General features: G+C 54.2%; 1 protein-coding gene across 2 annotated transcripts; it reads right to left on the bottom strand.

The window, feature by feature from the left end:
- Positions 1–495: 495 nt before the first annotated feature.
- TMEM150A (transmembrane protein 150A) lies at positions 496–16,128 on the bottom strand. Of its 2 annotated transcripts, none has more exons than XM_053270135.1 (8): positions 16,014–16,128; positions 10,206–10,444; positions 5,485–5,532; positions 5,295–5,381; positions 4,986–5,053; positions 3,471–3,598; positions 2,585–2,762; positions 496–1,726 (listed from the first exon to the last, which is right to left on the bottom strand). In XM_053270135.1, exons 2-8 carry the CDS (start codon positions 10,268–10,270, stop codon positions 1,485–1,487), a joined length of 816 nt encoding a protein of 271 aa, XP_053126110.1. In that variant the 5' UTR covers positions 10,271–10,444; positions 16,014–16,128; the 3' UTR covers positions 496–1,484. The 2 variants fall into 2 exon arrangements, with proteins under 2 accessions (XP_053126110.1, XP_053126109.1); XM_053270134.1 differs by lacking the exon at positions 16,014–16,128 and adding an exon at positions 15,611–15,832.
- Between the last annotated feature and the right edge of the window lie 312 nt (positions 16,129–16,440).

Genomic DNA, 16,440 nt, shown 5'->3' with positions numbered 1-16,440 from the left:
CCCGGCACGCAACACACACACACACACCCGCTGCTATCACAGCTGCTGCTGCTCTCAACGCCTCTGCCAGCAAGTGGGGAGAAGGGCTTTGCCCCAAGCGTGGCCGGTGAGGAGAGGCTCCTGTTGCCTTCCGAGACACTTCAGTGCCAAGAGAAAGTGACACTTGCAGAAGCAGGCAGGGGAAGGACAACCCCCCACCCCGACCACCTTTCCCCTTCCTGGTTTTGCCTGGGGCTTGGAAGGCACAGCTTTGGCTTTGGGCGCAGCTGCACATGGCCACACACAGCCCGCCTGCCTTCAAGGTCAACTGCAGTTGTGCCAGAGTGGAGTCCTGCTCATGCCCCTTCCTCCAGAGGGGGCAAAGCTAAGGGGCACCTCAGGGCTGCCTCCCCATGGGCTCTGCCCCTCTGAAGGCCGTGGCCCCCTAATGGAGGGGGCCACTTCCATTATACAACTCCCCCCCCCCGCTCCCACACACACACACAGAAGGCTTGCTTCAATACAACTCTCTTTATACACATTTTATATAGAGATATATATAAAAAAGTTCTAAAAAATACCAAAACATTTTACCCAAACCACCCAGCTGAGACATTTGGGGCAGAGGGTCAGCTGTGTGCCTGTCACTGCCTCCCAAGCCGCTGAAGGACCCCTCTAGAAGAGAACCCTGAAGCCTGACTGTGGGGCAAGATGGGGCCGGGGGGCTGTGCGGATGCCTCCTCCTCCTGCCCACCGCCAAGGCAAAGTTCTGTTTCTTGACACACACACACAGCCCTCCCACCAGGGCGCATTGGAGCTGACTAGCAGACCAAATTCCTCCTTCCTGATGCCAGGAGGAGGGCAAGGGGGCAGCCGCGGCGACGGAGCCTCCCTGCCCCTTCCGACTTGCAGAGGTCCATTTGCTCCCTGCAGACGGAAGGGAGAGGGTGGGGGTGGCAGTGAGATGCACTCGGATTTTCAAGAGTCACTGCAGTTGCAGGACCCCAGGCGGGACCCCCAAAGCACGGGCAGGACCGGGACCAGGCCCAAGACCACGCCTTGGGAGGCTGGAAGCGCCCACGGTTCCCTTTGGCACGACTGCACAAGCCCTGAGGGGGCAGCCCGAAGCTCCGGCTCCGCAGCCAGCCCACCTACCGGCGAGAGGTAGCGGGAGGAGGAGGCGGCGGCAGTGCTGCAGCAGCTGGGGCTGGCCGAGGGCGCCCTGCCTTCCTGGAACAAGGCCCAGCCAGCACTTTCAGATGGTCACAGGCACCGTCTTCCCCTCGGACAGTGGCACTGTGTGAGGGGCGGGGGGGGGAGTTGCGTTGGCAGCAAGAATACTCTCTCTCTGTTAAAAAGAACAGAAATCTTTGGGTACAAAGTAAAAACCGGCAGGAGGGAGAAGGTGCCCCTCTTCCCCCATTGGGGGAAAAAAGAACCAGAGGCGGCCAGCTGGGCTGGAGGAGCCAGGCCCCCAGACGCCGACGCCGACGCCGCCCCCCGCCTCAGATCATGGCGATGCTCTCTGGGTTGCAGTTGAGGTGAGTGGAGGTGCTGCTGCTGCCGGGGGACTTGCAGCCTCTGCTGTTGGAATGCTGCAGCGCTGCCACCATCGTCTCGTTGGAGACGGCGCCAAACTCGTAGGTGAAGGTGCCGTAGAAGATCAGGATGTCGATGACGAAGACCCACTCGCAGAGGGCCGCCAGGTGCTGCAGCAGGAAGCTCTCGTGGATGAAGAAGATGCCGCCTGCAAGGCAGTCAAGGAAAGGCAGGCCATCTGCACCGGGGGAGGGGGGTGCGCGGCCCACAGGAGCCCCACACTCTGGCCCCGTGGCGGGGGTGGGTCACGATTCTGTTCCTAAGCTGGAACATCGAGAGCCCGTTCAAGAGAAATTCACTTCTTCTGGGGGCCTCAAACTTGGCTCCCATCACATGTTGTGGGACTTCAGCTCCCACAATCCCCAGCCAGAATGGCCATTCTGCTGGGGATTATGGGGGCTGAAGTCAACAATACCCAGGGGACCAAGTGTGAGAGCCCAGTCTTCTCCAGCATCTCTTTGGCCTGACACGGCAGGGAACAACCACCATGTCTTTTCAGACTGCAAGCTCTTTGGGGTAGAGAACAGTCTTCTGTGTGAAGCATCGAGCTCACAGACGGCCCGCTAGGACCCTCAGCAAGATCCCTTGCATTGTGACGAGGCTGGGCAAGAGAGCCCAGCACGTGGTGGTGGATGGAGGCCCTGCTCCTAGAATGCCTTCCCAGCAGCATCCGCCCCTTAGCCCACGAGAACAAGAAGAGCAGCCCAAAGCAGTCAGCTGGGGAAGACCAGTGTGTAGACGGACAACACAGAGGGCAAGAACAGAAGGCAGGGCTGAGAAGGGGGAGAAAAGGGACCGAGAGCGTGGGGGGTGGGGGACCAACCCAATTCTCTTCTGAGGGCCCAAGCTCCCTGTTTCCATAGAAAGACCCTGCAGGCAAACAGAGCTTGTCCAGGAAACAGCGAACCATGGTGGGAGCTGGTAGGAGGTTCTCCGCAGGCACCGGCAACACCTTCCCTCAACCACCCCAAGAGGCCTGCTCCCTCAGGGCTGGTAAAAAGGATACTGAGGACAAGGGAGATTAAGGCCACGGTGGTAAGGAAGACGCGGAGATGCGCCATCCAGAAGTCCAGGGTGGAGACGGCCACGTGGTAGGAGAGGACGCACTGGAGGCAGACAAAGAGCAGGCCAGCTGGGAAGGCAACCCCAGCTCCAACGTAGTGGAGGGATTTGGCATAGTCCACCTAGAGCAGAGAGAGATAGATGGGCGCTGAAGCCACTGCACGCTGGCCTTCCCCATGGAGAGCCCTCTTGTCCCAAGCCCATGACCTGAGCCTCTAACTGCAGCGGCCAGAGGTTCTGCATGGAAGTGGCAGACACTGTACCACTCTGCTGTGGCGCCCTCCCCAGAGCTGACCTCCAGAAGAGAGCTCTTTGCCTCTCATCACTACCAGAGGCTGCTCCAAGGCACTCCGGGGCCCGAGGCTTCCCCACCCCACTCACTGGCATGGGGCACAACCCCACGGTCACTCACTCTGCCACCCTTAACGGTAGCCCCAACCCAATCCTTTGCCTGGCCTCAGGGTACAGCTCTCTCTCCACAGGATCCCATGCATGCCTTAGGAATATAGGAAGCTGCCATATACCGAGTCAGGCCATTGGTCTATCTAACTCAGTATACGCAGTGTTATCTACACAGACTGGCAGCGGCTTCCCTGCATGCTTCCTCCATGGACTGCCTGCCTCCCTCCCTCCTCCACCCCCACTCTTTCCCCAGCATAGGCCAGAATCCAGCTCTTCCCAGGCAAAGGGGCCACTCCGGATGAGAAAGATGACCCAAAGAGAACTTGACTGTGGCTTCCCCACATGGGAGGGAGCGTGCTCCTCTGTGCCCCCCAGGGCCAAGGCTATTTGGGAGCTCACCCATCCTCACCCCCCTCCTCTCAGCCAACCTGGAAATTGCCGACCACAACGAGGCCTGTGGCGTTGGTACAGCCGGTGATCAGCGCTATCGTGTTCACCCAGGAGCTGTGGCTCTGTTCGATCAGCTGTCCATAGCGCAGGAAACAGACCACCACCACTGCAGAAGGAAGCAAGAAACAGAGTTGCGATGCCTGGGGGAAGAGGGTGCCAGGGGTTCTGCTCCCAGAGAACGCCGTGGAGCACCGCTCAGCTGCCTGGACAGGTCAACTTTCATGGTTTTTCCAGAAAAGGCAAGCTTCAGCTGCAGACCCGAGTCTCAAACCAAGACTTTTGGATAGCTGATTTGGGTGAAATTAGAAGTGGGTGTCCTTCTGCATAACCCAAACTTGTGCTTGGCCAGATGAATGATCTGCTCTTGGAAAAAAAGTCCGGGAGCAGCTGGCAAGCCTGTTTATGGCAGCTAGGATTTGCACAGCAGCAACAGCTGGGCAGTCTCCTGCTCCTCCTCCTCCTCTGCTGGACGGGTGTTCTGTTTGGAACACCGTCTTAATGGCAAAGCTCACCTATGAAAGAAGACTACAGGGAGGAACATCAAGAGATACAATTTATTGGAAGCTGGACTTTATTCGTGATTGGAATGTTAACTCAGGATAATCTACAACCATGGACACTGTGTAAACTTTCCTTCACAGTTCTGCTTTTTCCATTTATACGGAAATTCCATTAATACTGCTATAATAATGTAATATCCTATACATATATTATTATTCTTATAAGAAGCAAGCCTCTATCCTTAAGCGTCAGAGGAGTGACTAAACAGGATGTTCAGTGCACAGAAGTGTCAACATTCTTCTCCATCTCCCATGACTTTTGAAATCAGAATTATGCAGTTTGAGAAATTATGGCATGCAGAGGTCACAGAATCCAGCTTTTCTTGGTGCAAAATTTAAATTGCCTGGGCACAGAGTTTTAGTGCTTTTTTTGCATATTCTATTCCCCCACTCCCAGTACTAATAAATGGGGGCGGGGGACAGTTTGATTCTACGAGTTAGAAACTTTTGTTTTGCCTCTGTGGGGTGTTTTTTTTGGGGGGGGGGTTGTTTTTTTTGGAGGATACCACTTTGAAGAAAGAAAAAAGTTAATCTAGGCTGGGAGGCCTGTACGTGCAGAAAGGCCTGGGAAGTGGGGCCGGATCTTCCCAGGAAGGCATTTGTCAGCCTCCAGGATGCCCCTCCCAGCACAGCTCTGCCTCTGGAGGCGCTAGGCAGGGTTTCCCCAGCCCCACGGGCCAGCCTCTTTCCAGTTACTAGGTGGATGCCGTTTCCTCTGGGCCTTCACACCGCAAGACGGCTTCCTGTGCTCCCCCTGAAGGCCAGAGGCACCCAGTGCCTGGAAATCCTACTCTCCGGTTTGGCGTCTTTGTTCTGGCCAATTAATGCTTCAGGAAGGAAGAGAAGGCTGCAAGTGACGTGAGCCAGACTGACTTGAAGCTGGCAGCGCTTCTGTGCTTCCAACTGGATGGTAACACTGGCAGAAACACTTACCCATGAAAGCTCCAACGTTCCCAATAAGGCTGAAAAGGCAACTTTCCGGAGGATATGTGCCACATTTACTGCAAGGAGAAAGGACAAGGGGTTGGCAAGGCTGAGGAGCCAGCACGGATGCATGCGTCTGCGCTTGCTTACTTGCTGCCCAGCCTGTGAACTTCTGGCGCCCTTGGAGGGTACCACACACCTGCTAAGGGAGGTGTGCCTGGTGCCCGTGTTGTCCCCTGCCCTGGGCAGAACTAGTTCACCCTCCTCCTCCACCAGCTCCAGTGGCTCCCGGAGATCCCAAGTTTCTTCCTGCCTCACCTGATTAAAGGGACATCCTCCAAGGTGCAGCAGCTTTTAGGGTAGCCGTGCCTGGCTGGATCAGCAGAGCAGGACTCATTGTATGACCTGCAACAGTTCAGACAAATCAGCTGGAATGGCAAAGAGATCCGAGAAGAGGCAAGCTCAGGGGAGGAGAGCAGGACTCTGCCTTCCTGCTGGGCAGACTCACCAGTTCTCAACAGGGCACACATGGTGGTTCATCACTGCCATGGCGTACCTGTGAGGAGCAGAGAGAACAGGACTCACTACTGATGGGACAAGCCATGCAGGAGGAGGAGAGAGCGAGCATCAAGGCTGGGCATGGCAGCATTTAGACCAGAGTGCACCAAGCATGAGAGCATAGCAAATATAGAGTTAGGTTAGTAAAGAGAGCCAGCGTGGTGTAGTGGTGAGAGTGCTGGACTAGGACCGGGGAGACCCGAGTTCAAATCCCCATTCAGCCATGAAACTAGCTGGGGTGACTCTGGGCCAGTCACTTCTCTCTCAGCCTAACCTACTTCACAGGGTTGTTGTGAGAAAGAAACTCAAGTATGTAGTGCACCGCTCTGGGCTCCTTGGAGGAAGAGCGGGATATAAATGTAGTAATAATAATAATAATAATAATAAATAATAAAGGTCACAAATGTTCAGATAGTATATCCACCACCACCTGCACACTTTCCCCAAGGCAATTTCCCAAAGATAAATGCACCCCATTGGTTCTCCAAAAATAAAAGCAAACAAGCAATTCAAACATGCTTAACAAAAAGCAGAGCGACTCCACAAGGAACATCCCTGTGCGAGCTCCATGGGAGTGGATGGGAAGAGGGTGATGCAGGGCACCCAAGCGCAGCCTGGTACAGGAGGCAGAGGAGAATCCAGGCCCACGGGCAGGCATCCTTGGGCTGTCTGTCTGAAGAGCCAAAGGCAAGAACAAGCCCCTCTGGCTGTCCCAAGCAGAACAGAGACAGCCACCCAGGCCTCCATGCAGGTGGCCCTTCTGTCCTCTTCCCCCACCCCAAGTACCAGCAGACACCAGGACGGGGGTCTTGGGAAGGAACCTGCAAGGCTTCCTATGCCAATTCAGGGTCCTCTCTAGCTGGGCCCCTGGAGTCCCTCCAGCTCCACACCCCCAGACCTTGTCCGTGCATCCACCTGGGAGACCAGTAATCCTGCAACTTCCAATTTGCTCAAAGCCCTGAAGCCGGAGTCTGACTTCCCAGCTCATCACTTTTGGACCCAGAGCAAGGCTTAAGGGCACACGTTACAGCCATCTTGCTGAACCTAAGCAGGTCTTGGCATGGTTAGTGCCTGGAAGGGGGGCCTATGGATGCCGCCTTTGGGAATGGCACTGTGGCTGAGTGGAAGAGCCTCTGCTTGGCATGCAGAAGGTCCCAGGTTCAATCCCTGCCAGCATCTCCAGGTAGGGCTGCTGAGAAAGACTCCTGCCTGTGGCCTTGGAAAGCCGGCCTGCTGCCAGTCAGAGTAGACAGTACTGAGCTAGATGGACCAAAAGTCTAACTCAGTATAAAGCAGCTGCCTCTGTTCCTCCATCCTCCCCAGCTAAGCAACCAAGCCAAAGTAAAATGCGCAGACTCAAGGCTGGAAGTTTCCATCACTGAGATGTGCACTATGGAAAATTTCCAGAAATCCAAGAGCTTCAGGATCTGCACTATCTGCTTCTGTGTTGTTTACCAGGAAACTGGCCCAAGCTGTGAAGTGATCTAAGCAAGGAGTTGCGTGCCAAAGCTGCCTCCAGGAGGCAAGACAAGCACGTGGCCTTTGACCTCTCCCTCACCCACATGCTCAGCTTCAACAGCCACCTCCAGTTTTAGATGGACAAATGAGCCCTTGCGCTCCAGCCAGTCTCTCTTGCCAAGAGTCGTACCCCTGAGCACAAGTACGCGATGAGGCAGGAAACCAGCTGCCCTCCGGAAGGCTTCCTTAGTAGCACAAGGAGTCCTCCCCACCTCTAGAGCTACTTAGGCCAGGACCAGGGAGTGGCGAGCGGGGGCACAGCAGCAGGGACCTCGGGCAGCCCTTTATGCCCAGAAGCACACTGCCAGGCGGCTCTCTGCCCAAGGAGAGGAACAGCCTTCCGTCTCAGGCCTGCAGGCACCTCGACTGGAGAGAGGGCAGATCCTGCCACAGAAGACGCCTTGTGTCTGGGTCAAGGCTCCCCATTGCTACAGGAACATTTCACTCTCCTTCCCATGGGTGTCTGCTGCATGGCCCTGGATATCCGGGCTTGCTGCGCCAGCACTTCTCACGGGATCTGGTGGACCCCCGTGGGAAGAGGACTCAGATGTTCCTGCAGCCGTGAGAAGTGGTGACTGCAAGAAGCCGTGCTCGGGGGCAATGCCACCAGCCAGGAGTTTGAATTGGGGCACGATGCCTCTCTTCCTGGACTCTCAGGGTGATGGCCAGACCACCTCCTAGGCTTCCTCTGCAAACTCTCTTCCCACTCCTAAGAAAGCAGTTTCTGGCTCAAAGAGGGCTGGAGTTTACTCCGCTTGTTCTCGGAGAGAAATGATCTCATGGAATACTTCATCTGGGGGGGAAATCCAAGGGACTTATGGGAACAAAACGTCCCCAATTCTTCTTCAGCTGGAGCCACCTTTGCTCTCTGAGGGACAAGAAGAGGTGCTTGCAGCTATTTTCTTTTCAATCAGAGATGAACTTTGAAGCTTTCCTCCACCCTACAACTAAAGCAAGGCTACCTGGCCTGATCCACACCATAATGCCCGGAAGGAAGATGACTGCTATGCTTTGTTTTGGAACTAATTTAGTGTTTCAGCTTTTCCTTAATTCTTAAGTGAACTCTCATAGCATCTTAAAGAATATTAACTTTACTTTTTGACTACAACCAGACCCTGCTGGGAAGTTATTTTTACACTAGGTCTCCCTACACACTGCCTGGCTTTCCGTGTTCTGGAACCTGCCTGGTTCCAAAAGGAGATCTATTTTTAAGTGTCTATGGACACCCCACAAGTCTTTATGAGGGGTCTGGGTTGCCATGAATAGGCCCAGTCATGGCCACTGGTAGGCATCGTGAGCGAATTTGGGGTCACTGCAGCCCCATGACTCCAGATTTCCACAGAGAGGAACACTGTTTCCCGGCTGGTCCCGGGATCGAAAGAGGCCAAGGAGCTACACCGCAGCACAGAGTCCCCACAGAGGCGAGCGGCTTCTCCGTGCTGTTTCTAAAGGGGTCGCACCCCTCTGCTTTCCATGTGGATGGCGAAGTTCCTCTCAGTGGCTGCAGCTGGGTACTGCAGGGTAAGGCGAGGACACAACACATTTCTGGTTCTTTGTGGAGACGAAGACAAGATGTTATTGTGCAGCCGCCACATTGAGGAGTCCTCCTTTTGCCTTGGAACATGCCTGTCCCCGTGACATTGGAGGCAGACTGGAATTGGTACCTCCACAGCTGCTGCTATCACTCCAAGGGGGATGCTCGCCCACCTCCCTACCTGACTGCAGTGAGGAAGGACAGCTTCCTTGACTGCAGCTGGAAGCACCGAGAAAGATGCTTATTTTGAATCACGGTGCGCTGAAGACCAGCTGCACATGCCAAGATGGACGGCTTCTGCCGCCCAACAACCGGCCGCCACCGCCCCCCTCCAAGGTACCTTCGGGGATGGGCCTGGCTCCAAACCCGGCATCCTGCAACTAGAATTCCTTCAGGAGGTGGACAAAGACCCTTGAGCTAGAGCAGGCATTCCCAACCTGGGGTACACCAGATGTGCTGAACCGCTGGGGCTGGGGATGATGGGAGCTGGAGTTCAGCCACAGCTGGAGGACCATCGCTGGGGAACCCCTGAGCTAGAGAGACCAGGCAGCGGGTACACTTTAAACATCTTGCCCTCTAAACAGCACCAGAATAGATGCTAATACCATCAACAGGACGGCAGGACATTTCAGCCTGTCTTTAAAAACAGGCACGCCACCCATGCCTGTGAACAAAAATGTTTGATATAGTTTGGAAGAGAGGGGTTGAAATCCTGTCTCTGTTTCTAGTGCTCATCACTGCAGGGACCAAGAAAACCACCCTTGATACCGCACTATTCGTGGGTGGGTAGAATGAGTACCAAAAGCTGTATCTAGTCTTTCAGCAGGGCAGTGCTGATGGGCTACAGTGCCAAGTGGGACGGAGGCCTCAGAGATCTGGCTTCAGTTCTTGTATCACTCAGGCAAATTCAACCCAAAGCCCTTCGGGCACAAGCACCTCCATCCACAGCATGAAGAAAGCAGACCTGCCAGGACCCAACATTCGCTGATGGGACACACCATTGGCTGACACCTCACAAAACAACTCTGGGGGTCGAGCACAAGGAAGGGAGACACGCTTAAATTTAACCAACATGAAGAGCCAACAAATACATAAACCAAAAGCCAGTTAAGTCAGCCCTACTTCATCAAGCGGGGGCTGGGGGGGGGGCACCCTGGCCAGGCAGGCAGACTTCAGGGCCAACTGTGGTTCTCTTCCCTAGAACGTCAAGGCCCACTATCTGGGCAAAATGGAGGCGCCAGGGCCAGGGGCCCCAGGGCCAGAAGCAGCAACCTGCACCAGCAGTGCTGCACAAAGGCCTGACCAAAAGCAACACACCCATATGCCTGTTTTACAGCTGAGGAGCACCAAGGATGAGATGCAAGCAGTTCGCACCAGCCCGGTCCTGGCAGAGTGGTAGTTTTTTACAACGTGCAATTGTACTTCTTATTCTTAAGCCACCAGGAGTCAGAAGCCTTGGCTGATCCACCTGCTCCACCCCACCCTCTGGGCCTATCCTATGGCCAGCCCTAAAGCAACCGGCCAGGGCTCAGGGAGAGAAAAACAAAGAGCGGCTCTTCTTGGCCAGAAGCCACCCAGCCCCCCTCCACCCTGAGCCCCAACCAAAGAGCAGCTCTTACACAATCCATATTCCAGTGATGGAGAAGGCAGAGAGGCTGATGGGGAGGACAAGCCACGCTGTCATTAGTGAGTGCAGGTACACAGTGTGTGTGTGTGTGGGTGGGTGGGTGTGTGGAGGGGGAGATTCAGATGAGGAGGGAGGGGAGGGGAGGGGGAGGAGAGGAGAGGAAAAGGGAGGGGGCGGGTGGGCACCAGCTACAACGGGAGGCCTCCCACGGCAACCATCCGAAGGCAGCTCCTGGAAGACAAGCAGAAACACACAAGTGATTAGGCCGGTGCTGCTGTACCCAGATGCACACCGGGGTCAACTGGGCAGGGATGAAGAGGTGCCCTCCAACCCCAGGCTTCCCAGGATTGCTTCTTGAGCTTCCCATGCAAATCACAAGGTAGCCCAAGCCAGGGCAGGGGGGCCGTGCAAGCAGCAGCACATCATCTACCATGGTCCACATCTTACTGCCCCAAATTAGCACATTGACTTAATCTGTTCACCCTTGACTTGAAGCAGCGTCGCCTGTAGACACAGCCAGCACCTGCTCCCTAACTTGAGGGGAGAGGCGGCAGCACATGCCTTCTTCTTGCATGCCTGAAGGCCCCAAGGTCACCTCTAGTTCCACCAGGTAGGAGTGGGGTAGACACCTGACTGGAGGCCTAGGGAGCCACAGTGAGGCAGTGCAAACAATACTGAGCGAGATTGTCTGACTCGACAGATCTTCCTCTTAAGCAGGCAGCAATGCCAAGATGCTGGGAAACTGGTTTAATGAGGAGGAGGCCGTAGGAGTCAGCCACTCAGAATGCAACTCTTTTCTCTTCGGGGTTCTTTTGCGGGGGGCAGGAGGGATTAGTGCTGCATTAGTGCTAAGTGCAACTTACTTCCGGGCCCCTTCCTGACCTGGACTCTCCCCACTTCCTGCTAAAGCAACACCCACTGCACTGTATTTCTGTCAAGGGTCCTGCTTCCTAGACTGTTATCAATGCAACTCTGAGATTCTAGTGAAGAGGAGACAGACAACTTACTGGCCAGCTGTGGAGACAACTGGCTGTATTCCCTGCCAGGCATCGGTCTCCTCATCCTCCCAGACCTGTGTCTCATGATGTGAATTCCAGGCTTGCTAAAGATGCCAGCAAGTCCAAGCTGTGCAGAGAACTCAGCCTGCAGCAGGACAAGCGCCCCAACCCCCTCCCCACTGCGAAAACCTACCCTGGGAACATCACTAACCCAACCAGATTTGAGTTACAGTGCCTCCCACTCCACATACACAAAGTCCTTGAAAATTGGGGTGTGGATTACAAGTGTTCAAAATAAAATAAACAAACCTGCAGACTCAAAGCAAACAAACCCCATGTCCCCAGTGAATCACATTTACTGGATCAGGCTCAACAGTGTGGCTGAAAAACAAGATTTAAGGACGGCAAAACATGTTACCAGACATGCCTCACTCTGAACCATCCAAGTGCTCAAGAATTCCCATTTCAAGAATCCGATAAAGCAACATTCCAACAAACCCAGCTTAAATCCTGCAAGTCCTCCTTGAAACCAGTTTTGCTGTAGCACACAGAAGAGACAACAGTGGGCATGTTTTGCAACCGCAAACAGAGTCCGTGTGTCCACAACAGTCTTAGTGACTGTTGTGCAACTGAGCTCCACATGGCTCTATGTTTCAGTGGTCTGCTGATCATCATCAGAACTGGAAACATTACTCCTCCTGGAATAGTTTGGCTCTTGCCATCATTACATCTTGTCCTTCTGCCTCACACTGTAAAGTGAACAGAGTCTGGAGCCTGAGTTGCCATTCGCAGTCTCTTCCGGGGTACCCTGCCTCGCAGAGACAGGTTGGCAGGCGGGATTACTAATTTGCTTGTGATGCCCTCAAGGAGACGTCCTTCCATATAGTTTGACTAGTGATCAGAACGAGAGACGTCTGCCCTCTGTGTTTCAGTTAAGTCCATTCCCAACTTCTGCCAAGGCCTTTTTGAAGCTCCAGTGTTGTGTTTGCTTTAGCATCTGGCATTTGCCTGCACCAACCTGAGCACGCACCTGGCCAATGAGCAGCTCACCTAGCCCAGAGCTCAGTTCCCAGGGGCCTCCTGGGCATGGAACTCAGTATTCTTTTTGTGTTGTGGTACTAGGATTCTGTCATGCTTAAGAAGCCCAACCTGTACACTTGGGGTTGTTCTTGGTGTATGGCAAATATAAGTTGAATATAAAAGTTAACTGCTTGACATAAGCTTCGCCATTTTGTTAAGAGTTTGTAATAAGAAACTGCTTATGCTGAAATAATTCTCACCCCGGCAGTTAGGTTTCCCACAGCAGAATTCATACATCAGTTCTTGTTCCAATAATTATGGATATTTTCTGGAACTTCTAGAAAAGAAGTTCTTCTAGAACTCCTGCAAAACATTATAGATTTGCAAAATCCTATCATTTGCAGTGGCTGTCTAAAATTCCTCCCGTTTCAATTCTGGGACTGGCATGAGGTATTTAGTGGGATTAGTTCCCTCCAAATTTACTTCTCCAAGAGTTCCATATGTGCCTTGGATAAAATACCATCAATCATTAACTTTTCGCTTGATTAACATGCAGTTGAGAATTCTGTCATGTTAATCACTATTTATGTGGAGTTTGTGGGGGATGGTATACCAGGTTTCTGAAAACTGCCTTTAATGATCCATGGTCTGTTTCCATAGAGGAACTGGTAGGAGCTTGTGTATCCAAATACGTTTGGATGTCAACATTTCTTTTTCTGTTTGAGCATCATGCTAAAGAGTTGCGAAGTTGAGTCGCATGTGAATATACTTCCTCATCTGTACGGTCACTACTGGAAGAGCAAACACACTTCTTGCTTCTTTACTTGCCATATGGAGAAGCAGAGCTGACGGAAACCTCTCATTTCTCTTATTATATCTGCTCACTTGAAACACAGTGAAACTCACATATTTGCTTCTGTCTTCTGCAGTTCTTGGCACCATTTCCTCTACATAAGAACTCTTCTGGCCACTCAGTCGCTGCACCACTTCTGTGCAAGCAAAAATACTATTCACCTTCCATTCTGCCACTGGTCTGCTCTCTCTTCTCTGCCCCCCAACCTTCCTTGGACAGTTGTGTCTTTTTACTTTATGAGCCTGAGGGCAGCACCTGTATCTCATTTCCACCTGTGTACAGTGCCGCCCACAAGCACTGCACTAGATCTGTATTTGGTGCAAGCTGCTTTGGGGAGATAATTCAAAGCAAGATAAAATCATATTTTTTTTTAATGGACTTTTCTGGAAGGTGTAGCGAAGTCCATCATTTGCTTCGCTGACTTTACTTTCACGTTTCTCTTCTGACTCCAGCACCGTGTGATATTTGCTGCTGCAAACTGCAAAATGATGCCACAAGAGACTCAAGTATGGAATGTACTACCCCAGGTTTCGATACTCCGATCGTACTCCCCAGACCCACTCATTTCCTTCCAGGCACCCACTCATGATGGAACACTTTGATTCCTACTATCATTATGGACATGGGAAAGTCTTTTATATTGCAGAAAAGTTGGCTTTGATCAGAGGCACGCTCTCTACCCCGCATCCTTCCACGCTGGGTGAGAAAACACGCACCAGACTGAGGAGACGACTGCTGCCACCTAAGCAGGGATGTGCACCAATCTGCTTCGGTGCACATCCAAGGGTGGCGCAGGGTTCTCTTACGAGGAGGCAGGCAGGTCCTACATGCCCATCCTCAAAGCCCATCCTGCTGGCCTGCTGCGGTGCTATTGTTATGGAACGACTTCCATGCAGGCGGCAGATTGCAGGTCCTGCCCACCTCCTAAGAGAACCCCACACTAAAATGTTTCGGCACCAGGAAGCTGAAGCGTTTCAGCACCTCTCCAAAAAGGCACCGGAACGCTTCGGGCTCATCCCTACACCTAAGCCCATTCCTCTGAGGCCATTAGTTAATGTGCAGCCAGAGGAAAACCAGCCTGGATCAAATGGAGCTACAGGTTGTCGCAGACTGCACATTCTTCTACTTCTCTTCCAATGGTCAGTGGCACCGTGATTCAATGGTATGTGCTTTGCATGCAGAAGGTCCCAGGCTCAACTCCAGGTAGGGCTGCTGGGAAAGCCCCCACTCAGCCTGAAATCCTGGAGAGCCGCTACCAGTAAATTTTGATGACACTGAGCTGGATGGCCCCAGGGTCTGACTCAGAATATGGCAGCTTCGTACATTTGCTTAGCTCCCCCAGCTCTTCACAAATATCATTGCCTCTGCCTGAGCAAACATCCACCAGAACATCCAGCCTGCCTGGGTGAAACACAATGCTTCTGAAGTTCTCATTGCTATCTGAGGTGCAGGAGATTGCAGCTGACTTAGCTAGACAAATGAAGAACTCAGCACAGCTGGGTTCCAATGGTCTAGCAGGCATAGTTGTGCTCCTTAAGCAACTCTCAGCGTGGATTAATCAAGCACTGCATGGCCAGATTCCCCCTCATGGCTCTGTCATCTGGCAAAAAAAAATTTAAAAGTGGAGCGGGGAGAATGGCTCTTTTGCTGGAGAAAAGCAAGGCAAAGGCCAGAAATGCAGCAGCATCAGACTCCGGATTATGGCTCAGCCAAACTGTCAGAGAGAAGCCAACCCTTTTCCTACTTGCTCAGGGTTTCAGTTTGCAATTTAGCCAGAAAAATCCTGTCTGTCCAAAATGGGGTCAAATTGTCAGTGCTGCTTGACTATCCCGATGATGATTTGGGGGCATACTCAGAAGGGTCAGAGGAGGCAATCTGGGCTCCCTACTTGGAGCACTTTTGATAAGAAAGCCACTGACATAAGCATCTGCCACTTAAGCAGACAGTCCGCTCTGGCTTCCACTCTGAGACGGAGTGAACTTACAGCTGGTCTGCCTCCAAAGGGGGGGGGGCTAGCAGGATTCCCTTGTCGGTGCATGTTGGGGTCCACCGAGGGGGCAAACCCGAAGAGGAGCACCCACATTGGCAGTGGCACAGGAGTGTTCCTCTCGGGGCAGAGCCCATTCCAGCTTGGCTGCCCTTAAGTACACCCGGAACCTGCCCCGGGAAGGCGGCTGTGCTGAGAGAGGGGGGCTGCCAGCCGCGGGGGTGGGGGGAGAGGCAGAGAAGGCGGGCCAGCCTTTCTTTCTCCTGCATCCTATCGGTTTCCAGTAGCAGCCGGTCCTGCTCCGCCCGAGAGCCGCCCTGCCTGCAAGCTGGCCGCACAGCTCTACCTGACGAATGGCCAGCCTGCAGGCAGCGCGGCAGGAGAAGAGCCACCCGAACCGCTGGCTGGGAAGCAGAGGATTCCCTCCCCGAGGAGGCCCAACGCGACAGGCCACAGAATCGTGGTGAGGGCAGGCAGGCAGGCATTCGCCCGGTGCAGACTCGGGGGGAGGGGGTCCACTCGCGCGCTGCCTCACCCACCGCTTCTCTGCCGCCGCCGCCGCCGCCGCCGCGTCCTTTGCCCCTCTCGGCCGGAGCTGCAGCGGGCCAGGCCGGCCCCACCTCGCCTGCCTTCCCTCCCCGTTCCTCGGCCGCCCACCCAGGTGACCAGAACGCCCCCCGCCCCGCGCGGGGGAAGATGGGGAATGTAGTTCGGCAGCGGCGTGGCGTCCAGCTTTTTCATTCAGCCTTCCTAGACGTCTATGACCCGGAAGTGCCCGACACCGAGCGAGTCTAGCGATTTAAGTCTATGATCGCCCCAGCCAGCTCGAGCGGCGGAAGCCGCGGGGGGCCAAACCAAGCTGAAAAACTTCCACGAAGGCCGAGCCCGCCCAGGAGGCACAGTGACTGGGCAGCAAGTCCCATTGGGTTCAGTGAGACTTACTCCCGAGTAAGCAAGCTTGAGGTTCACGCTGGCTTCGCGACCACGGGGCCAAAGCGCCCCAGCCAGAAACCCCCCGCAGAGCGAGGCGCGCACTATACGTCACGCACCCCTTGCGCCCAAGGAATGCTGGGCCGGGTAGTTCCGGGGACCCGGAAACACTCCTCTCCAGACTACACGTCCCAGCGTTCCTTGGGGGAGCCCTGAAAAGAGCCCGGCTCAGGCCACGTGGCTAGCGCCCCACTCCTGCAGGGCCGGCGCGCCAGCTCTTCCTCCTCCTGGCGTTACCACACCCCGCCCGCCCCCCCCCCGCCCGGTCTGGCGACTGACAGCAGCCACCAGCCACCACCTATCTAGTTTTGCTCCTAAGTGCACGAAGGGAGAAGAAGGAGGAATGCCTGCTGGTCCTCGCAGCCTCCTACGCAGGGCT

Source organism: Hemicordylus capensis, chromosome 8 (assembly GCF_027244095.1).
Source record: "Hemicordylus capensis ecotype Gifberg chromosome 8, rHemCap1.1.pri, whole genome shotgun sequence".
Taxonomy (NCBI): domain Eukaryota; kingdom Metazoa; phylum Chordata; class Lepidosauria; order Squamata; family Cordylidae; genus Hemicordylus; species Hemicordylus capensis.
This window is presented reverse-complemented; position numbering and strand designations above follow the sequence as displayed.